We start from the raw sequence: 27,582 nt of genomic DNA, 5'->3' as shown, positions 1-27,582 counted from the left end.
AAAAAAAAATGAGAGAGGGAAAGAAAAAAAAAAAAAAAAACTCAAAATTTTCTTTCTTATAATCCCACTTCTGCAATGCATTAAACATTTAATACTGGCCTGGCATACTGTTATGACCCCAGTGGACAGGGTCTCAGAGGAACGTGTAAGTCTGCAAGATACAAAAATCCAGCTCATAGGGCTGTGGTAACTGGGTTGACCAAATAGCTACTCCTAACGCCAACACTAGAAGTAGCCGGGGATCATGCCTACGGTGATCGCTAGATGACTCGCGCCAGCCGGAGAATCTAACTACCCATAGGAGAAGAAAACAAAGACCTCTCTTGCCTCCAGAGAAAGGGACCCCAAAGCAAGATACAAGCCCCCTACAAATAATAACGGTGAGGTAAGAGGAAATGACAAACACAGAAATGAACCAGGTTCAGCAAAGAGAGGCCAGCTTACTAATAGCAGAATATAGTAAGATAACTTATCTGGTCAACAAAAACCCTATAAAAATCCACGCTGGAGATTCAAGAACCCCCGAACCGTCTAACGGTCCGGGGGGAGAACACCAGCCCCCTAGAGCTTCCAGCAAAGGTCAGGATACAGATAGGAACAAGCTGGACAAAAATACCAAACAAAACAAAAGCAAAAAGCAAAGAAGCAGACTTAGCTTGAAAAACAGGAACCAGGATCAGAGGACAAAAGCACAACAGATTAGCTCTGATTTCAACGATGCCAGTCATTGAACTGAAGGTCCAGGGAGCTTATATAGCAACGCCCCTGAACTAACGGCCCAGGTGAGGATATAGGAAAAGACAGACGCTCCAGAGTCAAATCACTAATGACCACTAGAGGGAGCAAAAAGCAAAATCACAACATATTGCCCCATAGCTGCTGCTGCTGCAATAAAAAACAAAAACAAACACATACTCACCTGTCTTGCTTGCAGCTACTCGGCGCCGTCTTCCCGGCGTCTCTCCGCACTGACTGATCAGGCAGAGGGCGGCGCGCACACTATATGCGTCATCGCGCCCTCTGCCTGAACAGTCAGAGCGGAGAGACGCCAGGAAGATGGCGCGACGCCCGGCGTGTGGAACGAGGACAGGTGAATATGTCATACTTACCTGCTCCCGGCGTCCCGCTCGTTCCCCCTGCCTGTCTTCGGTGCCGCAGCCTCTTCCTCTATCAGCGGTCACCGGCACCGCTTCATTAGAGAAATGAATAGGCGGCTCCGCCCCTATGGGAGGTGGAGCCGCCTATTCATTTCTCTAATGAACGGTCCCACGTGACCGCTCAGGGGAAGAGGCTGCGGCACCGAAGACCGTGGAGACAGGGGGAGCGACAGGAACGCCGGAACTAGGTGAGTATATGACAGTGCTCACCCGCCGACCCCACCACCGATCATGACTCGAGTATAAGCCGAGAGGGGCACTTTCAGCCCAAAAATTTGGGCTGAAAATCTCGGCTTATACTCGAGTATATACGGTATATACCAATCCGCTCAGCTCCTCCTGCTCTATAACATGGTGCCTACAGGTTGGACTCCATTTTCATAGAGACAGGTTTCCGGTAAAACTCCCGTATTGCCTCTATTGATTCCAAAATTGGTTAGGACATTACAAAACTGTTATTGATCACTTCCTCTGAAACCAATGCAGCTTAACTTGTCTATACTGAAGACCAAGCTGAGTTACACAAGTTCTAAAGTTTCTTACCTTGGCTTAGCTTTCTTCTTTACAACACTCTTTTCTCTTAAACATATTCTCTATTCTTTTGCAGTCAATCTAATTCATTGTGACTTTCCTCATTGCTCATTGGTGACCCAGGCACCATGGAGGCAAGAAAATGACAATCCATCACAAAAAGGTAGCTTCTTGAACTTCTAACTTTTGGTTCTCCATCTATCGGGCTTTTTGCCAAATCCAGTGACCATGTAGGTAATCAGTGTTGTTCCAGCTTATGTTATATTGTTGGGTCGCTCTAAATGACATGTCAGAAAACACTGGAACTGTGGAACCCATTTAAATACTCTCATTTGTAATCGAAATGGGAATAGATAGACCATAAAAGCCTACTGGCAGTAGTCACACAGTCAGTTGTTTGGACTTGCACACTTGTTATGTATCAATTGGGCTGAAAATCTCACATGACAAGACTCAACAGAGTGGTTATTATGGGATTAACATCACTAATGGTTAGCACATGGCACACTCTGCTAGGCTTCTGCTGAAAGAAACATTTGCTGGTCTATCGGATTCACAATCCAAAACTCATGCAATCACTTAGCATCTATTCACAGCAGGACTGGCCCCATCCTCTGCCATATCTTGTCTACTGATGAGGAGGCATAGATGTCTGCTATGTAATCAAACACATTTCTCCACTATGGTTATTAGAGGCAGAGTCTCACCCATCTATTATATGTGCCCTGTTATTGGCACCACATGCTACTGGGGGTATTGGCACCACATGCTACTGGGGTATAGGCACCACATGCTACTGCAGGTAAGGAAATTTACCTTTTACTATTAAACATGGTTCTCCATGTGCAAATTTTTCTGTAGGATTATGTTATCTGTTGTGTTGAACTTTACAAATATGTCTCATGTATACCCTGTGGCACGCATATTTTTCCCAAAATATTTTTGCATGTTCAGTATTGGTCTGCTCCCTGTATCTCAATGTATCTTCAATGGCCTGTTGGAGTAAGCAACTGTCAGACACCTGGCAGCTGCTTATTTCCAAGAAGAACAAAAAGATCGCTAATTCAGACTCAAACTATCTGACCCTTATTTCATTCTACGTCATCTGTCAAGGGTGACTTGGGAAGCCAATCTGCCAATCCCACCATGTTTATTCTATAGATGTATTTTGACAGAACGATCTTGGCCTGTTAGGAACAGCGAATAGACTGTATACAAGCATTTTCCACCCCACACTCACACATCATCTGGAAAACTGCAAGAGCCACTAAAAAAAAGAAAACGACTGATTACCATTCATCTTGATGGGTGACATACTTAGTTTTCCTGACAGCATTCCAAGTTCCCTAATGGTATCTCAGGACAAGTAGTAAAAAAGCTGCAATAAGCCTAAATCTGGGAGCTTAAACAGTAAAATAGGGTTTCTCCATTAAAATTAAGTTTCTCCATTAAAATTAATTAACAATAGGTAGGAACCTTATGGACATTCATATTTTTCCTTTTAGGAATGCATTTTTATTAATTTTGTTAAGATTTAGATAGATCATCTAAGAGATTTCATGAGTCAAATTCATATGGCTTTTAGATGCTTCCATATTTGTGAAATGGTCACAGGGTTTATTAGAGAGAACAACTTTAATTCACTTTGTACTTTTTTCTTTGCAAAGTAAACATACAGTACATGCCAGCTCAGAAGTCTGGGCTTGTCTCACATGATCAGCCGATGACCAAGTTCAATGCACATACGGACTTTGCCTTCAGTGAAATCATGTTATGTTTTGCAGTTTGTGAAGTTTGTATACCTTAGTCATTTCATGACTAGGACTTAATGGGTCATCTGTACAAGAATCCAAAAAATAGTAGTCATCTGCTATGGCTTCAGAAGCGCTGTCCTCTGCTAGACCACCTAGGCCCTTTATAGTTAGGCTTGCTTATGGTATTGCAAGCTAGGTATTTTTTTACATATACTGAACAACTGAGAGTATATACAGATGCTTCTCACAAAATTAGAATATCATCAAAAAGGTGAAACTCATATATTATATAGAGTCAGTACAAATAGAGTGATCTATTTCAAGTGTTTATTTCTGTTAATGTTGATGAGTATGGCTTACAGCCAAAAGTCATTATTTCAGTAAATTGGAATACTTTATTACACCAGCTTGAAAAATGAGTTTAAATGTTGGCCTACTGAAATGTATGTTCAGTAAATGCACTAGTAATTGGTCAGGGCTCCTTTTGCATCAATTACTGCATTAATGCGGCGTGACATGGAGGCGATCAGCCTGTGGCACTGCTGAGGTGTTACGGAAGCCCAGGTTACTGTGATAACAGCCTTCAGCTCGTCTGCATTGTTGGGTCTGGTGTCTCTCATCTTCCTCTTGACAAAAACCCCATAGATTCTTTATGGGGTTAAGGTCAGGCGAGTTTGCTGGCCAATCAAGTACAGTGATACTGTTGTTTTTAAACCAGGTACTGGTACTTTTGGCAGTGTGGAAAGGTGCCAAATAAATTAACTTTTTGATGATATTCTAATTTTGTGAGAAGCACCTCTAATTATCATTGTTGACTTTGTATTAAGCAGTTATATACAGTAGGTATAGGGTTTACAGCTTTTGCAGATTGCTATGGTTCCTACAAATCCTATTGACTTTACCAAGACCTTTCAAGGTAACCTAAATGAAGCCAACTGCTGACACAATATACCAATTAAATCAATATGGTCATTAAAAGTGTTCTATGGAAATATAAAAAAAAAAAATCTTTCTAAATCGATTCATAATTATGGTATATTTAAGTAGATCACAATAATATTGCATAGGACGGTAATAACTACAGAATCAAAATTATCATTGTCTTGTTATACAGAATACAGAAACCTAAAAGCGAATGTAGGTTTTCCTGTACCTGGGGCAAAAATTCAGTTTGGCCTCATCTTCTGTACATAGCAAAAGAGGACTGGGATGAGAAATCATGAGACCACTTATATGCGATTTGCACATTTAGGCTGCCGTCACACTAGCAGTATTTGGTCAGTATTTTACATCAGTATTTGTAAGCCAAAACCAGGAGTGAGTGATAAATGCAGAAGTGGTGCATATGTTTCTATTATACTTTTCCTCTGATTGTTCCACTCCTGGTTTTGGCTTACAAATACTGATGTAAAATACTGACCAAATACTGCTAGTGTGATGGCAGCCTTACAGTCATGTGCTGACTAGCTTCACTTGCTGATTTTCTTGATGTTCAATGAAACACTACAGCCCCTGCTTCATTCAGAGAAGCAATAATAGAAGGTACAGTGGCATGTAAAATTTTGACCACCCCTTTCAAAATTACTGTTATTGTGAACAGTTAAGCAAGTTGAAGATGAAATGATCTCTAACAGGCCTAAACTTAAAGGTAACCGTACAAATGAAAATGAGTGGTCATATGTTGACCGCTGGATCTGGCAAGCATAGAAAATTTCTGACAATGATTATATTAGGATTGGGCAAGCTACAGTGCTTAATTTTATCTCCTAACATAAATACAGATGAAGTACCCTAACTCTTGACTTGTCTAACTGCACAGTATTTTTTTAACATAGCCATGCGTCATGTTATCTGACAAGTTATTATTACATGTGTACAGGATTGGAGCCAATAACAGTACAGGCATACTCTACCAGAACCAACATCAGTACAGAAATACATCACTGGAACAACAGAAAAACTAACAATACAGCAATACATCACTAGAACCACCATCAGTATATAAATATGGCACCACACCCACCATCAGTACAGAAATACATCACTAGAACTACCAACAGTACAGACATACAGTATCAAAACCATGATAAGTTCAGGAATACAGCAGCATAAACACCAGAAATACATCTCCAGAACCATGATCAATACTAAAATACATCACCAGAACTAACATCAGTGCAGATGTACATCACCAGAACCACAATCAGTGCAGAAATACAGCACCAAAACTACCAACAGTATAGAAATAACTCACCAGAACATGATTCATGTACTCATGATTCATGAGTACATGAATACAGTACCATAACCACCATTGGCACACGGATATCTGGACAAAACCCCGATCAGTATAGTAATACATCACTGGAACCACCATCGGTTCAGAAATACATCAGCAGAGCCACCAACAGAACAGAAACACAGCATCACAACCACCATCAGTACATTGGTAGAATCCCCATTAGTACAGAAATAATCAGAACCTACAGCAGTACATAAATAAATTACCAGAACCACCATCAGTACAGAAATACATAATCAGAAAACCGCCATCAGTACAGAAATACAGCATCACAATCACAATTGGTACAGCAATATGTCACCAGAATCAACAACAGTCCAGACATACAGCACCAGAATCACTAACAGTTCACAAATACAGCATCACAACCACCATTAGCACAGGAATACACCATGAGAGCCATCAACAGTACATACAGCACCAGAATCACCACCAGTACAAAATACAGCTTCACAACTACCATCAGTACATGAATACAGCACAAAGCTTAGTACAGCGATCAATTGTAATGTCAGATCAGCCCCATATTCAATTGTATTGCATGAACCTACAACTCCCAGTATGTCTTTAACACTGGTAAGGCGATACTGGAAGTTGTTGTTAACAGCCATCATCAGACTGTGGACCATACAGGAACCACAGTAATGACGAAGGAGTAGTCAGTATTACAAATCATTTACATCCAAGTACCTTATAGGTCCTTATAAGTAACACTAGATGGTGGCCCGATTATAACGTATCGGGTATTCTAGAGTATGTATGTATGTATGTATATAGCAGCCACATAGTATATAGCACAGGCCACGTACCAAACCGTATATAGCACAGCCCACACAGTATATAACATTGCCCACGTAGTATTGCCCACGTAGTATATAACAGCCACGTAATATATAACACTGCCCATGTAATATATAGCTCAGCCCACGTAGTATATAGCACAGCCCACGCAGTATATAGCACAGTCCACGCAGTATATAACACTGCCCACGCAGTATATAGCACAGCCCACGCAGTATATAACACAGCCCATGCAGTATAAAACACAGGCCACGCAGTATATAACACTGCCCACGTAATATATAGCACAGCCCACGCAGTATATAACACAGCCCACATAGAATATAACACAGCCCACGCAGTATCTAACACTGGCCACGTAGTATATAGCAGCCACGTAGTATATAACACAGCCCACGTAGTATATAGCAGTGTGTGCACCATATCCCTGTTAAAAAAATAAATAAATAAAAAATAGTTCTATACTCACCCGCCGGCGTCCAGCGAATCTGTGTCGATGCGCGCGCGGCTGCCGCCAGCTTCCGTTCCCAGCAATGCATTGCGAAATTACCCAGATGACTTAGCGGTCTCGCGAGACCACTAAGTCTTCTGGGTAATTTCGCAATGCATCTCTGGGAACGGAAGCTGGCGGCAGCCGCGTGCGCCTCGGCGGACGACGGAAGGTGAGAATAGCAGGTTTTTTGTTTTTTTATTATTTTTAACATTAGATCTTTTACCATTAACATTTTTAACATTAGGGGAGTATAGAGCGGGCACCGGGCACTGACTGGACGGGAGTAGGGAGGGACTAATTCTCGGTCGGACTGTGCCCGTTGCTGATTGGTCGCGGCAGCCAGGACAGGCAGCTGGCGAAACCAATCAGCGACGCGGGATTTCCGTGATGGAAGTTGCAGACAGACGGAAGTACCCCTTAGACAATTATATATATAGATATTCTCTAATTGGAATTGTGCTCTTTTTCAGCTCCATCTGGTCCAGGCGTCATGATGACTTTTCACATCCACAATTCATCTCTACAGACTTCCATCTTCCATTTTCTGCAGCACATCATGACATGTACCCTTAAAAATGAAAGTGTGATTATAAAATTTCCACTGAAATATATCTGCCCCAATGCAGTGCCCCTGAATAAGTACCCTACAATATGCACTGCACTCTTTCCCTCTTATGATACATGGCCTCCACATTGTTCTCTCCTTTCCATACTGGGCCTCCTTTCAGACTGTCCCCTTATACTATGAATTCAATAAAAACATCTTTTTAATAGAAAAATCATTAAAAAACATTAATACTCAACAGGAGAATCCTCTTAATAAAAAGCAGCTGGGAACCACATCCAAATGAGGTAATATACCAATAATATAGTAACAATAATCAATACTGTGTCAAAATATGAGCAGGCAGCACAAAGATATTCAATGACCTATAGTCTAAAAAAGCTGTATAATGTAATATGGTGTATATCAATATGTCATGGAACATATGCTCCTATGATCCTACAACCAGCCATGAATATACTTATTATCCCTTAGTGGCATGCTCAGCCTAAATAAAGTGCCTCGTGCATCTCAAGTAAACTACACACAGTAACATTGCTATGGTTTGTAAACTTACATAGATGAAGCTCCAAGTAAGGAGCTGTCGGGGTCGCTGTGGAACGCTCCTTAGGAGCATATGTTCCATGACATACTGAGTTTTCTCCCTTCACAAATTTATTGCATATGTTTCCTCACATATACCCCCTACTGATCTCTCACCCCCTCCCAATTCTTTATCATGACATATTTTCTCCCTTTCCATACTGTCTACTCACATATCCCCTGTGCCCATGCTGTCTCCTCACACATTTCTACCCCTTGTGTCACACACCACCACCGCAGACACCATTCCTTTCGCTGCTATAGCCCCGAACGGGACTCCTACACCCATCCAGGGATCTATGCCCTCCACTCTGCTCCTACAATCAAAAGTAAGGTTTGAGAAAGAGCCTGTGGGTCGAAACGTTACCTACCTTGAAACACTGCGGTGATACCTTTATTTTGGTGTTTGTAATAAAGAAAACCACGTTTTTCAGTCAAACCAAAATTCCGAAAACCTTTCTTTGAGTGCGACTGTTGTTGTATGACTATAGTCTGGAGTATCCCTCCATGTTCAGTCTGCACCACCATTAGCGAGAGTGCACATCTTGTTCTTTAATACATACTTTCTCCTCATACATTTCTCTCCCTACCCATACTGTCTTCTCACACATTCCCCCTGCCGATACTGTCTGCTCACACGTTCCCCCGCCCATACTGTCTTCTCACACATTCCTCCCCACTCATACTGTCTTCTCACACATTCCCCTCCTCCCATGCTGTCTACACACACATTTCCCTCCCTGCCCATACTGTCTCCTCATCCATTCCTACTGTCCATACTGGCTCCTCACACATTCCTTCTCACACATTCCTCCCCACTCATACTGTCTCCTCACACATTCCCCCTCTTCCCATACTGTCCACACACACATTTCCCTCCCTGCCCATACTTTCTCCTCACACATTTCTCTCCCTGCCCACACTGTTCCCCCGCCCATACTGTCTTCTCACACATTCCCCTCCTCCCATGCTGTCTACACACACATAATAATAATCTTTATTTTTATATAGCTAACATATTCCGCAGCGCTTTACAGACATTATCATCGCTGTCCCCAAAGGGGCTCACAATCTAAATTCCCTATCAGTATGTCTTTGGAATGTGGGAGGAAACCAGAGAACCCGGAGGAAACCCAGACAAACATCGAGAGAACATACAAACTCTTTGCAGATGTCCTTGGTGGGATTTGAACCCAGGACTCCAGCGCTGCAGTGCTAACCACTAAGCCACCGTGCTGCCCACACATTTCCCTCCCTGCCCATACTATCTTCTCATACATTCCTACTGTCCATACTGGCTCTTCACACATTCTCCTACTCCGCCCTGCCCAAATGGTCACCTTGCACATTCCTGCCCCACCCATACCGTCTCCTCATACATTCCCCAGCCCATACTGTCTGCTCACACATTCTCCCGCCCATACTGTCTTCTCACACATTCCTCCCCACTCATACTGTCTTCTCACACATTCCCCTCCTCCCATGCTGTCTACACACACATTTCCCTCCCTGCCCATACTATCTCCTCATACATTTCTACTGTCCATACTGGCTCCTTACACATTCACCTACTCCGCCCTACCCAAATGGTCACCTCGCACATTCATACCCCACCCATACTGTCTCCTCATACATTCCCCAGCCCATACTGTCCCCTCACACATGCCTCTTACCTATTCCACCCTGTCTTCTCACATATTTACTATCCTCCCTGCCCATACTTTCTGATGTGATGTGAAAATGCGATCAGCTGACCTGATCACGCTGCTGACCGTCATCCTGACCCGGAAGTTCCAGTGGTCAGGGCTTTAGATGTCAGTACAATTGAGTGCTGGGAGCCAGCATTTTAAATCTTCTCTGAGCCGGCTGTCAGCTTGACAACTGGCTTAAAGGATGGCCAAATCCCATTGCGTGGGGGCAAAATGCAGCAGCTTGGGAGACTTCCACATCCAGCAGAAACGAAATAAAAACACATCTAATCCACACATGAAGTTTTGTAAAAGCCAAACACCAGGAAGTTTCAAAAACATAGCAGCTTTATTTAAAACATAACATGCCAAAAAGAGACAAAAACCGCATCATCAAAAATACAATAAAAATGCTTGTAAAAAAAATGCAATGAAAGAAATGCAAATAACCTAATTAGGTGCAGAAATAAGTGCAGAAATGCTGCAGAAAATACTAATTGTGAGAATGTAGCCTAAAAATGATTGTAAAAAAGAAACCTGTAGTCTTGTTACCCCTAGCAACCAATCAAATTGCATCTCTATTTTTTTCTGGGCAGTTTCACATTTGAAAGTCATTATGTGATTGGTTACTGTGGGAGACAAGGCTGTTTTTCTGTCAGACAAATACTGCGGTAAGATGGGTATTCTTTGTAAGGTCTCAGAAATAAATTTAGGGGCATAATGGACAAGCATTTATCAATAGGTATTGTGCCCTATATAGTCTGCGCACAAAATGGCAAACATGATACGTAGGCTGAGGTTCCACCAGTGACACCTAGCTTCAGTCCCTCCCAAGCGTTCGTGTCTGTAATGGGCTCAAAGCCACAGAAGAAGTCACTGTTTTTTTTAATTGGCACATAGTAGGTGACAGCTCTGTTACACATGTTGTATTGAACATTTTTCCACGACACATATGTGCGGTATACAGGTGTACTGAGCTCGGACAAAGCTTTGCACCCTGCACAAAGGATAGTGATATCTATTGTACCATACAGAAATACATACAATGGAGAAAGAGGAAATATGGCACAATACGCGAATATGCAAACACAATACCTTCCGGGTGCCTAGAGAACAGGTACGTGTGACAAACAGTAATGTCCTAGTTCTCTGCTTACAGCATATTTAGTGGTACATCCAGATGCCGAGAGGAGAAAGCGATTTATAAAAAGGAATGGGCAGCACGGTGGCGCAGTGGTTAGCCTTGCAGCGCTGGGGTCCTGGGTTCTAATCCCACCCAGGACAACATCTGCAAAGCGTTTTATGTTCTCTCTGTGTTTGCGTGGGTTTCCTCCCACATTCCAAAGACATACTGATAGGGAATTTAGATTGTGAGCCCCATCGGGGACAGCGATGATAATGTGTGCAAACTGTAAAGCGCTGCGGAATATGTTAGCGCTATATAAAAATAAAGATTATTATTAAAGATTATGTGCACCGCCATATTAAAGTGATTTTCTGAACGAAGCTCAAGACTAGTGTAGGAGCATAATATTAGGGTCCTAACACTGTGTAACGTACACACTGTTAGGATTCTGCTCTATTTCCAAGTTTCAGCAGGCTTCATGTGACATCTCATGTGACCTTTGCATACTTGCCAGTCACGTGCCTTTCCCATATAGGACTGTGAGAGGAAACACTGGGGTGTGGGTGGACGGTAAAGAAGGATCTACGGTAATTCACCCAGCTAATCCTTTATGATCTGCTCCTTTTGCAAGGTATTTTGCACCACAACATGGGAAATTACATCCAAATCTTTGTCCCCTAAAGAGCACCGATTTCTAGGACCCCCCCCACAGATATTACAATTGTCATACAGTCATATGTTCCAAAGAATCGGGGCACCACCACATTTAACCAAAATGGAGAGCCACTCTGTAAAATTGTCTCCGTCCTACCGTCCATTTATTTGAATGACTGAGATTTAGTGCATCATGAAGGCCAGACATGGCATCAGGAGAGTTAATAAAGCCGGGCTGGCACCAGCTGATCGCTACCACAGTTTACATTTTAAAAGTGGTTGTCTTAGTGGGCGAGCGCCTTTAAATGTCATATTAGGTATGATAGGTCACATTTCAATGCAGGACGTTGTTAGAGCTCTGCCATTATCCTCCATCATTATCTCCCCTCTCTCATATTGTGGGATTCTTAGTATCCCTCTGCTGCACACTGGGGAAAAGTTGAACAGGAATGAGCAGTCTGTGCTGAACACATGTCCTCTATTCAGAATTTAATTAAAGACCACACACACTAATACACTGATATTGTGAATGCCGCTGCGTCGCCTACTGATTAATCCACTGAGTTTCTCGCGGCCCAGCAGGATTGTTCCCAAATTATATGCTGCGAAATTACTTATTGCTCAAGTGATGTCTGGCATAAATCTGTTCTCCTCCGGCCTTTGCTCAGCCTCATAAACTGAAAAGTACACAGCATCATATATTTTCAAGCCATCGATGTTGTCCTCTTTTATTAGATGAAATCCTAATAATAATTAGGAGACTGCAAAAAGTAGAAAAATCTGGAACTGGTATTGTGCGACATATTAGTTTAAAGAAGTTGTCTGGGACTTTTACACTGATGGCTTGTCCTTACGACAGGTCATGAATGTTTGATCAGTGGGGGTGAGACACCCGGCACCCTCGCGGATCAGCTGTTCCCAGTGTCGGCATGTGGCCTGAACTGCTCAGTTACAGAGCTGCACAGCACAGCGCCATTGATGGAATAGTGGCTGCGGCTATGTATTGCACATCCGCCATCTATTGATTTGAACTGAGCGGTTCCGGCCGCCACCCACACTGGGAACAGCTGATCGGCAGGGGTGCTGGATATCGCACCCTCAACGATCAGACATTGATGACCTCTCCTAAGGATTAGCCATCAGTGTTAACGTTCCAGACAACCCCTTTAAGGCCAGTTTAATATGGCTGTAATATAGTGGTGCCATATGACTCTAATATCATGGAGTTTTAAGGTGTTATGTACTGTATTGTGGGCAAACTGAACCACTGTGCTGGAATCTATCATGAGTACTGATCTGCTCAGTACTCAGCAGAAAGTAGTCTGAGTGTAATAGACATAAAATGGCCACATTGTGGCTATATACACTGTGTGCAGAATTATTAGGCAAGTTGTATTTTAGAGGATTATTTGAATTATTGATCAACAACTATGTTCTCAATCAACCCAAAAGACTTATAAATATCAAAGCTTAATATTTTTGGAAGTTGGAGTGTTTTTTTTTTTATAGATTTGGCTATCTTAGGAGAATATCTGTTTGTGCAGGTAACTATTACTGTGCAGAATTATTAGGCAACTTAATAGATACCAAATATATTCCCATCTCACTTGTTTATTTTCACCAGGTAAACCACTATAACTGCACCAAATTTAGAAATTAAACATTTCTGACACGCAAAAACAAAACAAAAAAAAATTAGTGACCAATATAGCCACCTTTCTTTATGATGACACTCAGCAGCCTTCCATCCATAGATTCTGTCAGTTGCTTGATCAGTTTATAATCAACATTGCGTGCAGCAGCCACCACAGCCTCCCAGACACTGTTCCGAGAGGTGGACTGTTTTCCCTCCCTGTAGATCTCACATTTTATGAGGGACCACAGGTTCTCTATGGGGTTCAGATCAGGTGAACAAGGGGGCCATGTCATTATTTTTTCTTGAGACCTTTACTGGGCAGCCACGCTGTGGAGTAGTTGGAGGCATGTGATGGAGCATTGTCCTGCATGAAAATCATGTTTTTCTTGAACGATACCGACTTCTTCCTGTACCACTGCTTGAAGAAGTTGTCTTCCAGAAACTGGCAGTAGGTCTGGGAGTTGAGCTTCACTCCATCCTCAACCCGAAAAGGTCCCACAAGTTCATCTTTGATGATACCAGCCCATACCAGTACCCCACCTCCACCTTGCTGGTATCTGAGTCGGAGTGGAGCTCTCTGCCCTTTACTGATCCAGCCTCTGGCCCATCCATCTGGCCCATCAAGAGTCACTCTCATTTCATCAGTCCATAAAACCTTTGAAAAGTCAGTCTTAAGATATTTCTTGGCCCAGTCTTGACGTTTTATCTTATGTTTCTTGTTCAAAGGTGGTCGTTTTTCAGCCTTCCTTACCTTGGCCATGTCCCTGAGTATCGCACACCTTGTGCTTTTTGTTACTCCGGTAACGTTGCTGCTCTGAAATATGGCAAAACTGGTGGCGAATGGCATCTTGTCAGCTTCACGCTTGATTTTCCGCAATTCATGGGCAATTATTTTGCGCCTTTTTTGCCGAACACGCTTCTTGCGACCCTGTTGGCTATTTGCCATGAATCGCTTGATTGTTCGGTGATCACGCTTCAAAAGTTTGGCAATTTCAACACTGCTGCATCCCTCTGCAAGACATCTCACAATTTTGGACTTTTCAGAGCCCGTCAAATCTCTCTTCTGACCCATTTTGCCAAAGGGAAAAAGTTGCCTAATAATTAAGCACACCTTATATAGGGTTTTGATGTCATTAGACAACACCCCTCCTCATTACAGAGATGCACATCACCTGATTTACTTAATTGGTAGTTGGCTCTCAAGCCTGAACAGCTTGGAGTAGGACAACATGTATAAAAAGTATCATGTGATCCAAAAAACAACTTGCCTAATAATTCTGCACGCAGTGTATTACCAACCTTAAGGTCACAAAACTTGTCTGACCCCTAATTGTACTTCTCGTGCCCTATGACCACATTAGCTAATCTATCCTGACTACTGAAGGGAAGCAGGGCACAACAACCCATCGACAGTATTATAATAGAGTCCTGTAGAGTCTGCTTGACCTACGTCTTGGAGATGACCACGAATAGCTTGGCAAGCTACAATTCTGGATGGGATGCAATTAAAGATAATCATAATGTCCCCAAGCCATCACCAATAATTGTCAAATGTTGTGTCCACATAGACGTTTTCCGGCCTCAATATAATATTGACTGTGTTCTCAATACCAGGCAGCAGCCACTGTAGTAAAGGTGTAATTTACAACATATTAAAAATTATTACATTTTAACGCTGCCCGTAAAATAGTTCACATCATAATAATCAGACCGAAAGAGGCTTATACAGACTTTACAGGGACAAAAAGTTTAATTTTGATAATTTTTTGCACACTGTCAGAGCCTTTTTTAGGACAAGAGCGAGTGTTGGAAGATGGTGTATAATGAGAGATGTTGATTTGTTATATTCCTTTTTTTCCCGTTGCTTGATGCAATAGTTAGCAATAATTGGAAAGTTATACCCCGTCAATAAAATCCCAGAGATTAAAGTATGAAGAAAATAGCCCCTGGAGGTTATGATGTTACAGATATACACAAGTAGATGTATGGATAGTTACAAGGGTGGACATAGACAGAAGAGGCTCCTGTGCAAGAACAATATATGGGCTCCTTGCAGTCCAATAGCTCATCATAATGTACAATTCCAGTTGCTTTGGAAGTGGGCCCCTTTACCTCTAGTGCCCCAGGTTGCACCCATTGTATGTCCGCCCCTGTGGATAGATGTGTTATGATGCAGTTTGGAGAACCGTTCTGGGTACTCACCATCTCCACTGCTCTGGGGTCAAGTTGGCTGGGGGGCACAGCCACTGAAAACTGGATCTTCTTTCTCCCCTTAGGCTCCATCTGTGGGTTAGTCTGTGAGAGGTTGGAGTGCATTCCTTGTGGAGACCCAGAGCTCATCCTGACTGCTTGTTGCTTCAGAAGTCTTCTTGCTTTCTGTGTCCTTCTGTCTCTCTCTGAGCTGTTTACCTCCTGTAGTTCTGCTCCTTACCTCTCCCTCCTCCTTGCTATTCCCCTTCTCAGCCTCAACTCTATGCTACACAGTATATCACTCCCTTGCACTCCTCTAACTCTTTTGACCCCCCTTTCCTCTCACTTGATGACCTTGGCACCTCCTTCTGTCCTATACCAGTTTGTGTCCTCTCACCCTCGCTTGTAATCTGTGCACTGCTGGAGGATATCCTTGTACAGCTGCCAGGTTGGATCCTACCTCTGGTCTGGAATGCCTGCTCTGCACACTGCACCTTTGTCTATACTTCTGCCTGTCTGTCCCATGCTATATACCGCTTCTCCCGCATCCTATCATAATGTGTTGAAACCCTGGGCTTTAAGTAAACATCAAAGCCTAGCCGGACACTCACCTAAGGACAGCCTGTGGATTTCCAGCTGTAGAGGAACTGCTACTTATGAATTTATGGATATGAGAGGATTAGATGACACTCACAGGAAACAGTGATGTCATGGCATCTAGTCCCATGCTGTTCACCTGAACAGCCAAGAAAACCTAGCCCCCAACGTACAGCAATTTTGAACAGTCTAGAAAAATATAGATATGTCTACAAGAAACATTTTTAGGTTGGAACAAGGTGGTGTTACCCAAATCTTTATATATCTTGATTCCTTCTGAAAATCTAAAGAAGATTGTCCGAGATCCAAGAACGATGCCTCCGAGATCCCAATATATGTGATTCCTTTCTTGTAAAAATAGCGCTCCACATGGCCTTTGGATTAGTCTGGTATTGCAGGTCAGCTTCATTGTACTGAACGGGACTAAGCTGTAATAACGTACCCAAGAAGAGGTGGAATGTGTTAGAAATTAGGCATAATCTCTAGTCTTTGACAACCCCTAGGACATTTCACACTTTTGGAAATACTTGCATTCTTCACGAGATAGCTGTGATGCTGTAAGAATCAGGCTGCACTCAGATGTCATCCGAGTGCAGTCCCATTTGAGAGAGTGGATTCAAACAGGGACAATGGAGAGTGGACCCACTGGACCGTGACGACGAACCCCTCTCGGACGAGCTGACCAGGTGGACCGCCCCCTATACAGGGAGCGTTAGGGGCAGGCCCGTGAGGGACTATCGCCACGGAAGCTGGAGGGTCGACTGAGATAAGAAGGGTACACTGCAGGAACACAGGGACCGAAGGAAACAGCGGAGGAAACAGAGGGAATGGCAAGGAACTACTGAGACGAGGGAGAAGATGGGAATACTACAGAGACACGGAGGCTGACGAGACAATATGGAGACACAGAGGCTGACGGGAGCAAGGAAATGGTAAAGGAGCCGGGCAGGTACCGCACAGAAACAGGAACTGAAGGAACAAAGCAGGAACACAGGAAAATCAGGCAGGTACTGCAGAGGAAGGAGGAGTCCCAAGGTCAGAAAGCTAGGAATGCACAGAGACCACAGGTGACCAGAAGCACTTGTAAACACAAATGATCATCAGGCACAGAGGAGCAGCAGGAAGCAGCTTATATACCAGCATGAGAGCTACTTCCGGGTTACAGTCCTCCAGGATGACGGAGAGGACAGGAAGGAGTGCCAACAGAGGAATCAGATGTGCGCACGCGCAGAGCTGAATGCGCCGTGCGCGCGCACCCGGCGAGCTGCAGAAGCCGGGGGCGAGCGCTGCATGACAGTACCCCCGTCTTTACGCCCCTCCTTTTTAAGACTTGAAAGAAACCGGGACAAAATGCGAGGGGCCTGAATGTTCTCACGAGGCTCCCAGGACCTCTCCTCAGGACCAAAACCTTTCCAGTCAACCAAAAACAAAGTTCTCCCTCTAAGTTTTTTCATGGCTAAAATGTCCCTAACTTCAAAGACATCATCCTCGGAAACAGGCGAAGGAGAACAAAGGTTAGAAGAATGAAACTGATTAAAAACTACGGGTTTAAGGAGAGACACATGAAAAGAATTAGAAATACGCAGAGAGGCAGGCAACTTAAGTTTGTAAGAAACGTCATTAATACGAGACAAAACTTCGAATGGACCGATATAGCGAGGACCCAGCTTATGTGAAGGAATTTTGAGACGGATAAATTTAGAAGAAACCCAAACCTTGTCCCCAGGATGGAATATAGGAGAATCGAGGCGTCTTTTGTCCGCATGTCTCTTCATCCTGACTTGAGCCAACTCAAGGGCAGACTTGGTCTCCTGCCAGACCCTGGAGAACTCTCTAGACAGAAGATCAGCCGCTGGTACAGTAGAGACAGGAGGAACCGGAAGAGGAAGACCAGGATGTTGACCGTAGACGATAAAAAATGGAGATTTGTTAGTAGCTTCGCTGGAATGGTTATTGTAAGAAAACTCAGCCCATGGCAGCAAGTCAGACCAATCATTCTGATGGGAATTGGAAAAATGACGGAGATAAGTTACCAAGGTCTGATTAGTACGTTCCACCTGGCCATTGGACTGCGGATGGTAGGCTGAAGAAAAGTCAAGCGAAATGTTCATAGATTTGCAGAGGGATTTCCAGAAGCGGGCGGTGAATTGAACACCTCGGTCAGAAACAATATGTAAAGGAAGACCATGAAGACGAAAAATATGGTGAACAAAAATCTTTGCCAATTCGGGAGCAGAAGGCAAACCAGGTAGTGCAATGAAATGAGCCATCTTGGAGAAACGATCCATGACCACGAAGATGACGGTACAACCAGATGAAGAAGGCAGGTCAGTGATGAAGTCCATCGATAAATGTTGCCACGGAGTGGAGGGTACCGGTAAAGGATGCAAAAGCCCGGAAGGTAGTTGCCTGGGAATTTTATTCTTGGCACAGGAGGGACAAGAGGCGACAAAACTTTGGACGTCCTTGGACAACGTAGGCCACCAGTAATAGCGAGAGATCAGACGGAGGGTTTTTTTGAGACCAACATGTCCAGCTAATTTGGAGGCATGACCCCAAAGTAAGACGCGTTCTCTGTTCTCTTCAGCAACTAAGGTCTTACCCGGAGGCAACGAGGAAAGAGAGAGAGGAGCAACTGTGATGACTCTTGCAGGATCGATGATGTGCGCAGGTTCTTCCTCCATATCCACCGCCTGGAATGACCTAGACAGAGCATCGGCTCTGGAGTTTTTATCTCCTGGCAGGAAACGAAGTTCAAAGTCAAACCTGGCGAAAAACAAGGCCCACCTGGCCTGCCGAGGATTTAGTCTTTGCGCAGAGCGGATATATGCCAGATTCTTGTGATCTGTGTAAATTACAAAACGATGTAAAGCCCCCTCCAAGAGGTACCGCCACTCCTCCAATGCCAACCTGATTGCCAAAAGTTCTTTATCACCGATAGAATAATTCTTTTCAGAGGAGGAGAAGATCTTAGAGAAAAAACCACAGGGCACAAGACGACCAGAAGAGGATTTCTGCGAGAGCACAGCTCCAGCTCCAATTGCAGAAGCATCTACTTCAAGGATGAAGGGTTTATTGGCCACAGGACGATGAAGAATAGGAGCGGAGGCGAAGGCCTGCTTGATGGACCGGAAAGCCTCTTCGGCCTCAGACGACCATAGATGAGGATTGGCACCCTTCCGAATCATGGAGGAGATTGGAGCAGAAAGGGAGGAAAAGTGAGGGGTAAACTGCCGATAGTAGTTAGCAAATCCAAGAAATCGCTGAATTGCTTTCACTCCAAGAGGACGTGGCCAGTTGAGCACGGCAGAAACTTTTCCTGGATCCATACACAAACCAGCGTCGGAAATGATGAAACCCAAGAAGGGAAGAGATGACTGTTCGAAGACACATTTTTCCAGTTTTGCGTACAGCCGATTCTCTCTCAAACGCTGAAGTACTTGCCGTACATCTCTTCTGTGAGTAGACAGATCTGGAGAGAACACAAGGATATCGTCCAAGTACACTACAACACAGGTGTAAAGTAGATCCCGAAAAACATCATTTACAAACTCCTGGAAGACTGCGGGTGCGTTGCATAAACCGAATGGCATAACCAAATATTCATAATGACCATCTCTGGTATTAAACGCAGTCTTCCACTCGTCACTGGAACGGATACGGACCAAATTATAAGCTCCTCTGAGATCCAATTTGGTAAAGATTCGTGCTCCACGTAGACGATCAAAGAGTTCAGGTATGAGAGGAAGTGGGTACTTGTTCTTGATCGTGATAGTGTTGAGACCCCGATAGTCTATACATGGGCGAAGAGAACCGTCCTTCTTCTTGACGAAGAAGAACCCAGCTCCTGCAGGTGAGGAGGACTTTCGAATGAAGCCTCTGGCCAGATTCTCTTGGATATATTCGGACATGGCTTGAGTTTCGGTAGGAGACAATGGGTAAATACGTCCTCGAGGTGGAGTAGAACCAGGAACAAGGTCTATCGGGCAGTCATAAGAGCGGTGCGGCGGCAAGATCTCCGCCTCCTTCTTGTTAAAGACATCCGAGAAGGCGCAATAGGCTGGAGGAATTCCCGTGGATTCCGAAGCAGACCGAAAGGAGGATGCAGGCTTGACAGGAAGCAGGCACCTGTTCAGACAAGACTGTCCCCACCGTAGAACATCTCCAGTGCGCCAGTCCAGAGTGGGTTCGTGATCTCTCAGCCAAGGAAGACCCAAAAGGAAAGAATGAGACAATGAAGGTAAAACATAAAAGGCCAGTTTCTCACGATGAAGAGCTCCAATCTGAAGTTCAACTTCCTCCGTAACTAAGTTGACGGTCTCCCGCAAAGGCTGACCATCGACGGAAGCTATTTGTCTAGGAGTCTCCAAGGGTCTAACAGGTATCCCAAGCCTGTTTACAACCTCAAGCTGAACAAAGTTCCCAGCCGCTCCTGAATCAACATAAGCCTCCAGAGAAAAGTGACGGGAACCTAAATGTAGAATAACAGACAAAACCAGAGGTGGAGAGGAGTCATAACCACCTAGGAAGGCCTCTCTTACCTGTCCTAGGCGGAGGCGTTTCCCGACCTCTGAGGACAGGCGTGTAAGAGATGAGAGGCACTACCGCAGTAAAAACAGAGACCTTGTGCGAGTCTCTCCTTGCGGCGCTGCTCGGAAGACTCAAAGCGATCGACCTGCATGGGTTCAGGAGAAGATGAAGAAACCACTGGGGCTGTTTGAGAAAAAGAAGTCCCTCGAGCAATAGTGGTCTGGCGAAGAGGTCTCTTTTCTCTGGCAAGCTCGCGAGTGCGCTCCTGAAAGCGCAGATCAATGCGTATGGCCAAGGAGATAAGATCATCCAAAGAGGTGGGAGTGTCCCGTCCTGCCAGCTCATCCTTAATCCGTGAAGACAAACCACGCCAAAACGCTCCAACCAAAGCCTCATTATTCCACCCAAGGTCTGAAGACAGAGTCCGGAAACGGATGGCGTACTGGGCTACAGAGAGAGTGGCCTGGCTAAGGTTAAAGAGGGACTCTGTGGTAGAGACCAGACGTCCAGGTTCATCAAAAACCTTGCGGAAGGTATCCAGGAACGGATTGAGTTGGGAGACCAAAGGATCATTACGCTCCCAGAGGGGATTAACCCACGCCAAAGCCTCACCCTCCAAATGGGATACTATAAAAACAACCTTAGCTCGATCGGTGGGATAAAGTAGCGGAGACAATTCAAAATGCAACTGGCATTGAATAAGAAAGTCGCGGCATGCTTTAGGATCCCCACCATACCGAGGAGGTCTAGCAAGTCGGGGCGAGGGTTGTGGCGCTGAGACAGGAGTGGAGACAGAGGCCACATTCTGGAGGGCGAGAAGCCGATCATTAATAGAGGCCAAAAAATTCGAAATATGGGACTGAGTGTCCCATTGTAGACCTAGCTCCAGCTGAAGGGCAACCAACTGCGGAGCAATACCAGGATCAGAAGGCTGTAAAGCCGCTAGGCGAGACTCCATATTTTTTAAAAACGACATGATCCTAGTTTGGTTTTCACGCAAAAAGAGTAAGTCTTTTTGAGTAGCGGAAGCTCCAGCGGGGTCCATGGCCTGATGATACTGTGATGCTGTAAGAATCAGGCTGCACTCAGATGTCATCCGAGTGCAGTCCCATTTGAGAGAGTGGATTCAAACAGGGACAACGGAGAGTGGACCCACTGGACCGTGACGACGAACCCCTCTCGGACGAGCTGACCAGGTGGACCGCCCCCTATACAGGGAGCGTTAGGGGCAGGCCCGTGAGGGACTATCGCCACGGAAGCTGGAGGGTCGACTGAGATAAGAAGGGTACACTGCAGGAACACAGGGACCGAAGGAAACAGCGGAGGAAACAGAGGGAATGGCAAGGAACTACTGAGACGAGGGAGAAGATGGGAATACTACAGAGACACGGAGGCTGACGAGACAATATGGAGACACAGAGGCTGACGGGAGCAAGGAAATGGTAAAGGAGCCGGGCAGGTACCGCACAGAAACAGGAACTGAAGGAACAAAGCAGGAACACAGGAAAATCAGGCAGGTACTGCAGAGGAAGGAGGAGTCCCAAGGTCAGAAAGCTAGGAATGCACAGAGACCACAGGTGACCAGAAGCACTTGTAAACACAAATGATCATCAGGCACAGAGGAGCAGCAGGAAGCAGCTTATATACCAGCATGAGAGCTACTTCCGGGTTACAGTCCTCCAGGATGACGGAGAGGACAGGAAGGAGTGCCAACAGAGGAATCAGATGTGCGCACGCGCAGAGCTGAATGCGCCGTGCGCGCGCACCCGGCGAGCTGCAGAAGCCGGGGGCGAGCGCTGCATGACAATAGCACTGTTGAAACATCTCTTCTTATAGCTCGTCCTTGGTGCCGTTCCTCTGTTATTCCTCCTAGCAATGGATGAATAGATTGACAACTGGGCAGTACCATTTGAGGGTGTGTCCATGCACACAGTAGGGTAGAATTCAGACGTCAGTTTTTCTTGTATGAGAAAAATAGACCTATTATATTGATCGGACTCTGATCTGAGTTTGATCAGAGTGTGGTCTGAGTGTCCTCAGTTTTTCTCATACGCGAAGAACATAATAATTTTCTCCACCCTTTCTTCTTTTTGACAGTCTATGAAAATCAAACCTTTCTCTGATGTCATCCATGTGTGGTCTGATTTTTTTTCACAGACCCATAGACTTGCACTGCCGATTTTGATCCAGACCTCTGACCAAAATCGGACATGTCTCCACAATTCTGTGGACTGCTTGGTCCGTGAGAAATCATGGACATGTGGATGACGCCATTGATTATCACAGGTAGGAGTGCTATTGATGAAAACCACGGATAGCACTCGTACGCAAAAAATGGGTGTCTGAATTAAGGCCTAAGGCAGAATTGAGATATCCATGAAATTTGGTCCCAGTATGGACCACAAAGTATGGACATGCTAGGGGGTTCCTGATCCAAACTTGACAGCCTCATGGGCATCAAGGGCATATATGAGAATGTAAAATTTGGATCCAGAAACTCGAGACCAGCCATGCAATTCGGACTGTGATACATGGACATCTAAATTGGGCCTAACATTACCCAATGAATGCTGACTGTGCAAGGACACACCATTTGACTAGGGAAATGGCAACACCCAGCTATTAACTTATTTATAACACAAGTAAACACAAAAGACAGTTTTTAAATTAAGGTCTTTATTATAAAAAATCCAAACCTACAGGGCCCTGTATGAAAAACTGCCCTGTGTGCCCCCTAAACCTAATAACTGGTTGGGCCACCCTTAGCAGCAACAACTGCAATCAAGTGTTTGCAATAACTGTCAATTAGTCTTTTACAACACTCTGGAGGACTTTTGGCCCTTCATCTTTGCAGAACTGTTGTAATTCAGCCACTTTGGAGGGTTCCGAGCATGAACAGCCTTTTTTAAAGTCATGCCACAGCATCTCAGTCGGAGTAAGATCAGTACTTTGACTAGGCCACTCCAAAGTTTTAATTTTGTTTTTCTTAAGCCATTCAGAGGTGGACTTGCTGGTGTGTTTTGGATAATTGTTCTACTGCATAACCCAAGAGCGTTTCAGCTTGAGGTCACAAACAGATGGACAGACATTGTCCTTCAGGATTTTTTGGTAGACAGCAGAATTTATAGTTCCATTTACCACAGCAAATTTTCCAGGTCCTGAAGCAGCAAAACAGCCCCAGACCATCACACTACTACCACCATATCTTACTGTTGGTATGATGTTCCTTTTCTGAAATCCTGTGTTACTTCTATGCCAGATGTAATGGGACATACAGCTTTCAAAAAGTTAAACTTTTTTCTCGTTTCGTCAATCCACAGAGTATTCTCCCAAAAGTTTTGGGGATCATCAAGATGATTGCTGGCAAAACTGAGATTAGCCTCTATGTTCTTATTGCTCAGCAGTGGTTTTCATCTTGGAACAATGCCATGCAGGACATTTTTGCCCAATCTCTTTCTTATGATGGAGTGATGAACACTGACCTTAACTGAGGCAAAGCAAGGAAATGTGTGATACATGAAATGTGAATAGCATAATGGCTTGTGAAATCTATGAAAAAAACACATGAGATGCTTAGCACAAGATTTGGCCAAAAATTGTGAGCCCATCCACCAAACGTCAAGGTAGTCTCAGATCGGATGGGTACCTGACCTCTCTGCCTAGTGTGAACACTTACCTATGGCTAATAACATGGTAAAGCCTGCATTTATAGGAAGGTCAGAACCAACTGTGTTTGGATGTAATTAAAATCACAGCATGGTGAAGGGCGGGGCGTTCAAGTCAGAAAAAATAGTACATAGTAAATATAGAAAAGCTGAATGAACAGCAATCTAGTCTGAACTGGTGCATAACCAAAAAAAGACTTATATAGTAAATAGATCAATGGCTGCACTCAATTTTACTGTACTAAAGCAAGGAAATGTGCGATACATGAAATGTGAATAGCATAATGGCTTGTGAAATCTATGAAAAAACACATGAGATGCTTAGCACAAGATTTGGCCAAAAATTGTGAGCCCATCCACCAAACGTCAAGGTAATCTCAGATCGGATGGGTACCTGACCTCTCTGCCTAGTGTGACCACTTACCTATGGCTTCTCATGTGTTTTTAGATTGCTGTTCAGTCAGTTTTTCTATATTTACTATGTACTATTTTTTCTGACTTGAACGCCCCGCCCTTCACCATGCTGTGATTTTAATTACATCCAAACACAGTTGGTTCCGACCTTCCTATAAATGCAGGCTTTACCATGTTATTAGCCATAGGTAAGTGTTCACACTAGGCAGAGAGGTCAGGTACCCATCCGATCTGAGATTACCTTGACGTTTGGTGGATGGGCTCACAATTTTTGGCCAAATCTTGTGCTAAGCATCTCATGTGTTTTTTTCATAGATTTCACAAGCCATTATGCTATTCACATTTCATGTATCGCACATTTCCTTGCTTTAGTACAGTAAAATTGAGTGCAGCCATTGATCTATTTACTATATAAGTCTTTTTTTGGTTATGCACCAGTTCAGACTAGATTGCTGTTCAGTTAGTTTTTCTATATTTACTTAACTGAGGCAAGTGAGCCTTGCAGTTTTTTGGATATTATTGTGGGATCTTTTAAGACCTCTTAGATGAGTTGTCGCTGCACTCTTGAGGTAATTTCGGTCGACCTGGGAAGGCTCACCACTGTTCCATGTTTTTGCCATTTGTGTATAATGGCTCTATCTGTGGTTTTCTAGAGTCACAAAGCTTTAGAAATGGCTTTATAACCTTTTACAGACTGATAGCTCTAAATTAGTTTTTTCTCATTTGTTCCAGAATTTCTTTGGATTGCGACATGATGTCTAGCTTTCGAGGAGCTTTTGGTCTACGTCACCTTGTCAGGTAGGTCCTATTTAAGTGATTTCTTGATTGAGAACAGGTGTGGCAGTAATCAGGCCTGGGTGTTGCTAGGGAACTTGAACTCAGCTTCCGAAAGATGTGATAAACCACAGTTAATTTATGTTTTAAGGGGGGATGTGGTAAACACTTTTTCACACCGGGCCCTGTAGGTGATATGAACTGGTGGTTTAGGAGCAACATGGGACGTGCTCTGGAGGAGGTGGTACCTGTACTGACTGCAGTTCCTGAGCTTAACACAACACTAGAAGTAGCTGTGGGATGTTCCTGTCACTCCCTAGACACCTCGTCACAGCCGGAGGACTAACTACCCCTAAAAATAGAAACAGGAAAGCTATCTTGCCTCAGAGAAAATCCCCAAAGGATAGGACAGCCCCCCACAAATATTGACTGTGAGTGGAGAGGGAAATGACATATGCAGAATGAAACCAGGATGTAGCAAAAGGAGGCCAGTCTAACTAGATAAATAGAACAGGAAAGAATACTGTGCGGTCAGTATTAAAAACTAGAAAAATCCACCACAGAGTTTACAAAAATCTCCACACCTGACTAAAGGTGTGGAGGGTAAATCTGCTTCCCAGAGCTTCATAACCATATACAAAAACGGAGTTCAAGTCCAATTTACTGTATAAAAATGTATTAAATTTTATTAATCAACAATACTCATAAAAATTTAAATCACATATCACATAATTACTTTTACATGTTCAGCATGGGAAAACAGCAATGGTACCAGACCTGTATGATAGCCTACTCACTGCCATTCATTATAATAAAGTGCTTAGTGCCATAATACCTTCCAATGGGAAGGGGAAACAAGAACCTCAAGGCCCAGACTATTAATAACTATTTCACATCATATATGTTATAGTGCCAGTCTTAACGCTCCTCCTTACCCATATAGCAGACAGCAGGCGATCACACAGTGCAGCCCCACTGGGGCTGCACTGTGTGATCGCCTGCTGTCTGCTATATGGGTAAGGAGGAGCGTTAAGACTGGCACTATAACATATATGATGTGAAATAGTTATTAATAGTCTGGGCCTTGAGGTTCTTGTTTCCCCTTCCCATTGGAAGGTATTATGGCACTAAGCACTTTATTATAATGAATGGCAGTGAGTAGGCTATCATACAGGTCTGGTACCATTGCTGTTTTCCCATGCTGAACATGTAAAAGTAATTATGTGATATGTGATTTAAATTTTTATGAGTATTGTTGATTAATAAAATTTAATACATTTTTATACAGTAAATTGGACTTGAACTCCGTTTTTGTATATGGTTAATAATCTGAGTATGGAGTGTCCTAATATGATTATGTGGCCAAAAGTTCAGGGTTCATCTATGTGAGATGAACGAACATATGAGCCGAAGTATATCCATGATGGGATTTTGTTATGTTATTCCCAGAGCTTCAGCTTAACTGAATAAATCCATACTGACAAGCTGGACTAGAAAAAACATAGAAAGTGCAGAAAGATTAAGTCCACAACAAGTGGACTGCAAAAGAACAAAGCAAGGACTTATCTTTGCTGAACTGGTCAGAATATCAGGGAAATCCAAGCAGAGATGTGAATCCAACCAGGAACCATTGACAACTGGCACAGGCTGAAAACCACCGGAGGGAGCCCAAGAGCAGAACTCGCAAAAATGCCACTTACAACCACCGGAGGGAGCCCAAGAGCGGAATTCACAACAGTACCCCCCCCTTGAGGAGGGGTCACCGAACCCTCACCAGAGCCCCCAGGCCGATCAGGACGAGCTAAGTAAAAAGCACAAACCAAATCAGCGGCATGGACATCGGAGGCAACAACCCAAGAATTATCCTCCTGGCCATAACCCTTCCACTTGACAAGATACTGAAGCCTCCGCCTCGAAAAACGAGAATCCAAAATTTTCTCCACCACATATTCCAACTCCCCATCAACCAAACCGGGGCAGGAGGGTCAACAGAGGGAACAACGGGCACCACATATCTCCGCAACAAAGATCTATGGAAAACATTATGGATGGCAAAAGAGGCTGGAAGGGCCAAACGAAAAGATACCGGATTGATATTCTCAGAAATCTTATAAGGACCAATA

The 27,582-nt window shown here is 44.0% G+C and overlaps 1 protein-coding gene and 1 long non-coding RNA gene across 2 annotated transcripts in view; one reads left to right on the top strand and one right to left on the bottom strand.

Annotated features, from left to right (window-relative positions):
* PPP1R1B (protein phosphatase 1 regulatory inhibitor subunit 1B) overlaps window positions 1-15,992 on the bottom strand; it is a 91,033-nt gene extending 75,041 nt beyond the window's left edge. Inside the window, exon 1 of the mRNA XM_077252342.1 lies at window positions 15,492-15,992. Coding sequence (XP_077108457.1) covers window positions 15,492-15,629 — 138 coding nt within the window. The 5' untranslated portion in view covers window positions 15,630-15,992. The remainder of the gene's footprint in view (window positions 1-15,491) is intronic.
* Window positions 1-27,582, top strand: part of LOC143765550 (uncharacterized) — a 116,492-nt gene that overhangs the window by 13,263 nt on the left and 75,647 nt on the right. The window contains exon 2 of the long non-coding RNA XR_013213414.1: window positions 1,765-1,851. This is a non-coding gene — a long non-coding RNA (uncharacterized LOC143765550). The remainder of the gene's footprint in view (window positions 1-1,764; window positions 1,852-27,582) is intronic.

Source organism: Ranitomeya variabilis, chromosome 4 (assembly GCF_051348905.1).
Source record: "Ranitomeya variabilis isolate aRanVar5 chromosome 4, aRanVar5.hap1, whole genome shotgun sequence".
In the NCBI taxonomy this organism is placed as follows: Eukaryota; Metazoa; Chordata; class Amphibia; order Anura; family Dendrobatidae; genus Ranitomeya; species Ranitomeya variabilis.
The sequence above is the reverse complement of the archived record's forward strand: the minus strand, read 5'-3'. Positions and strand labels throughout refer to the sequence as shown.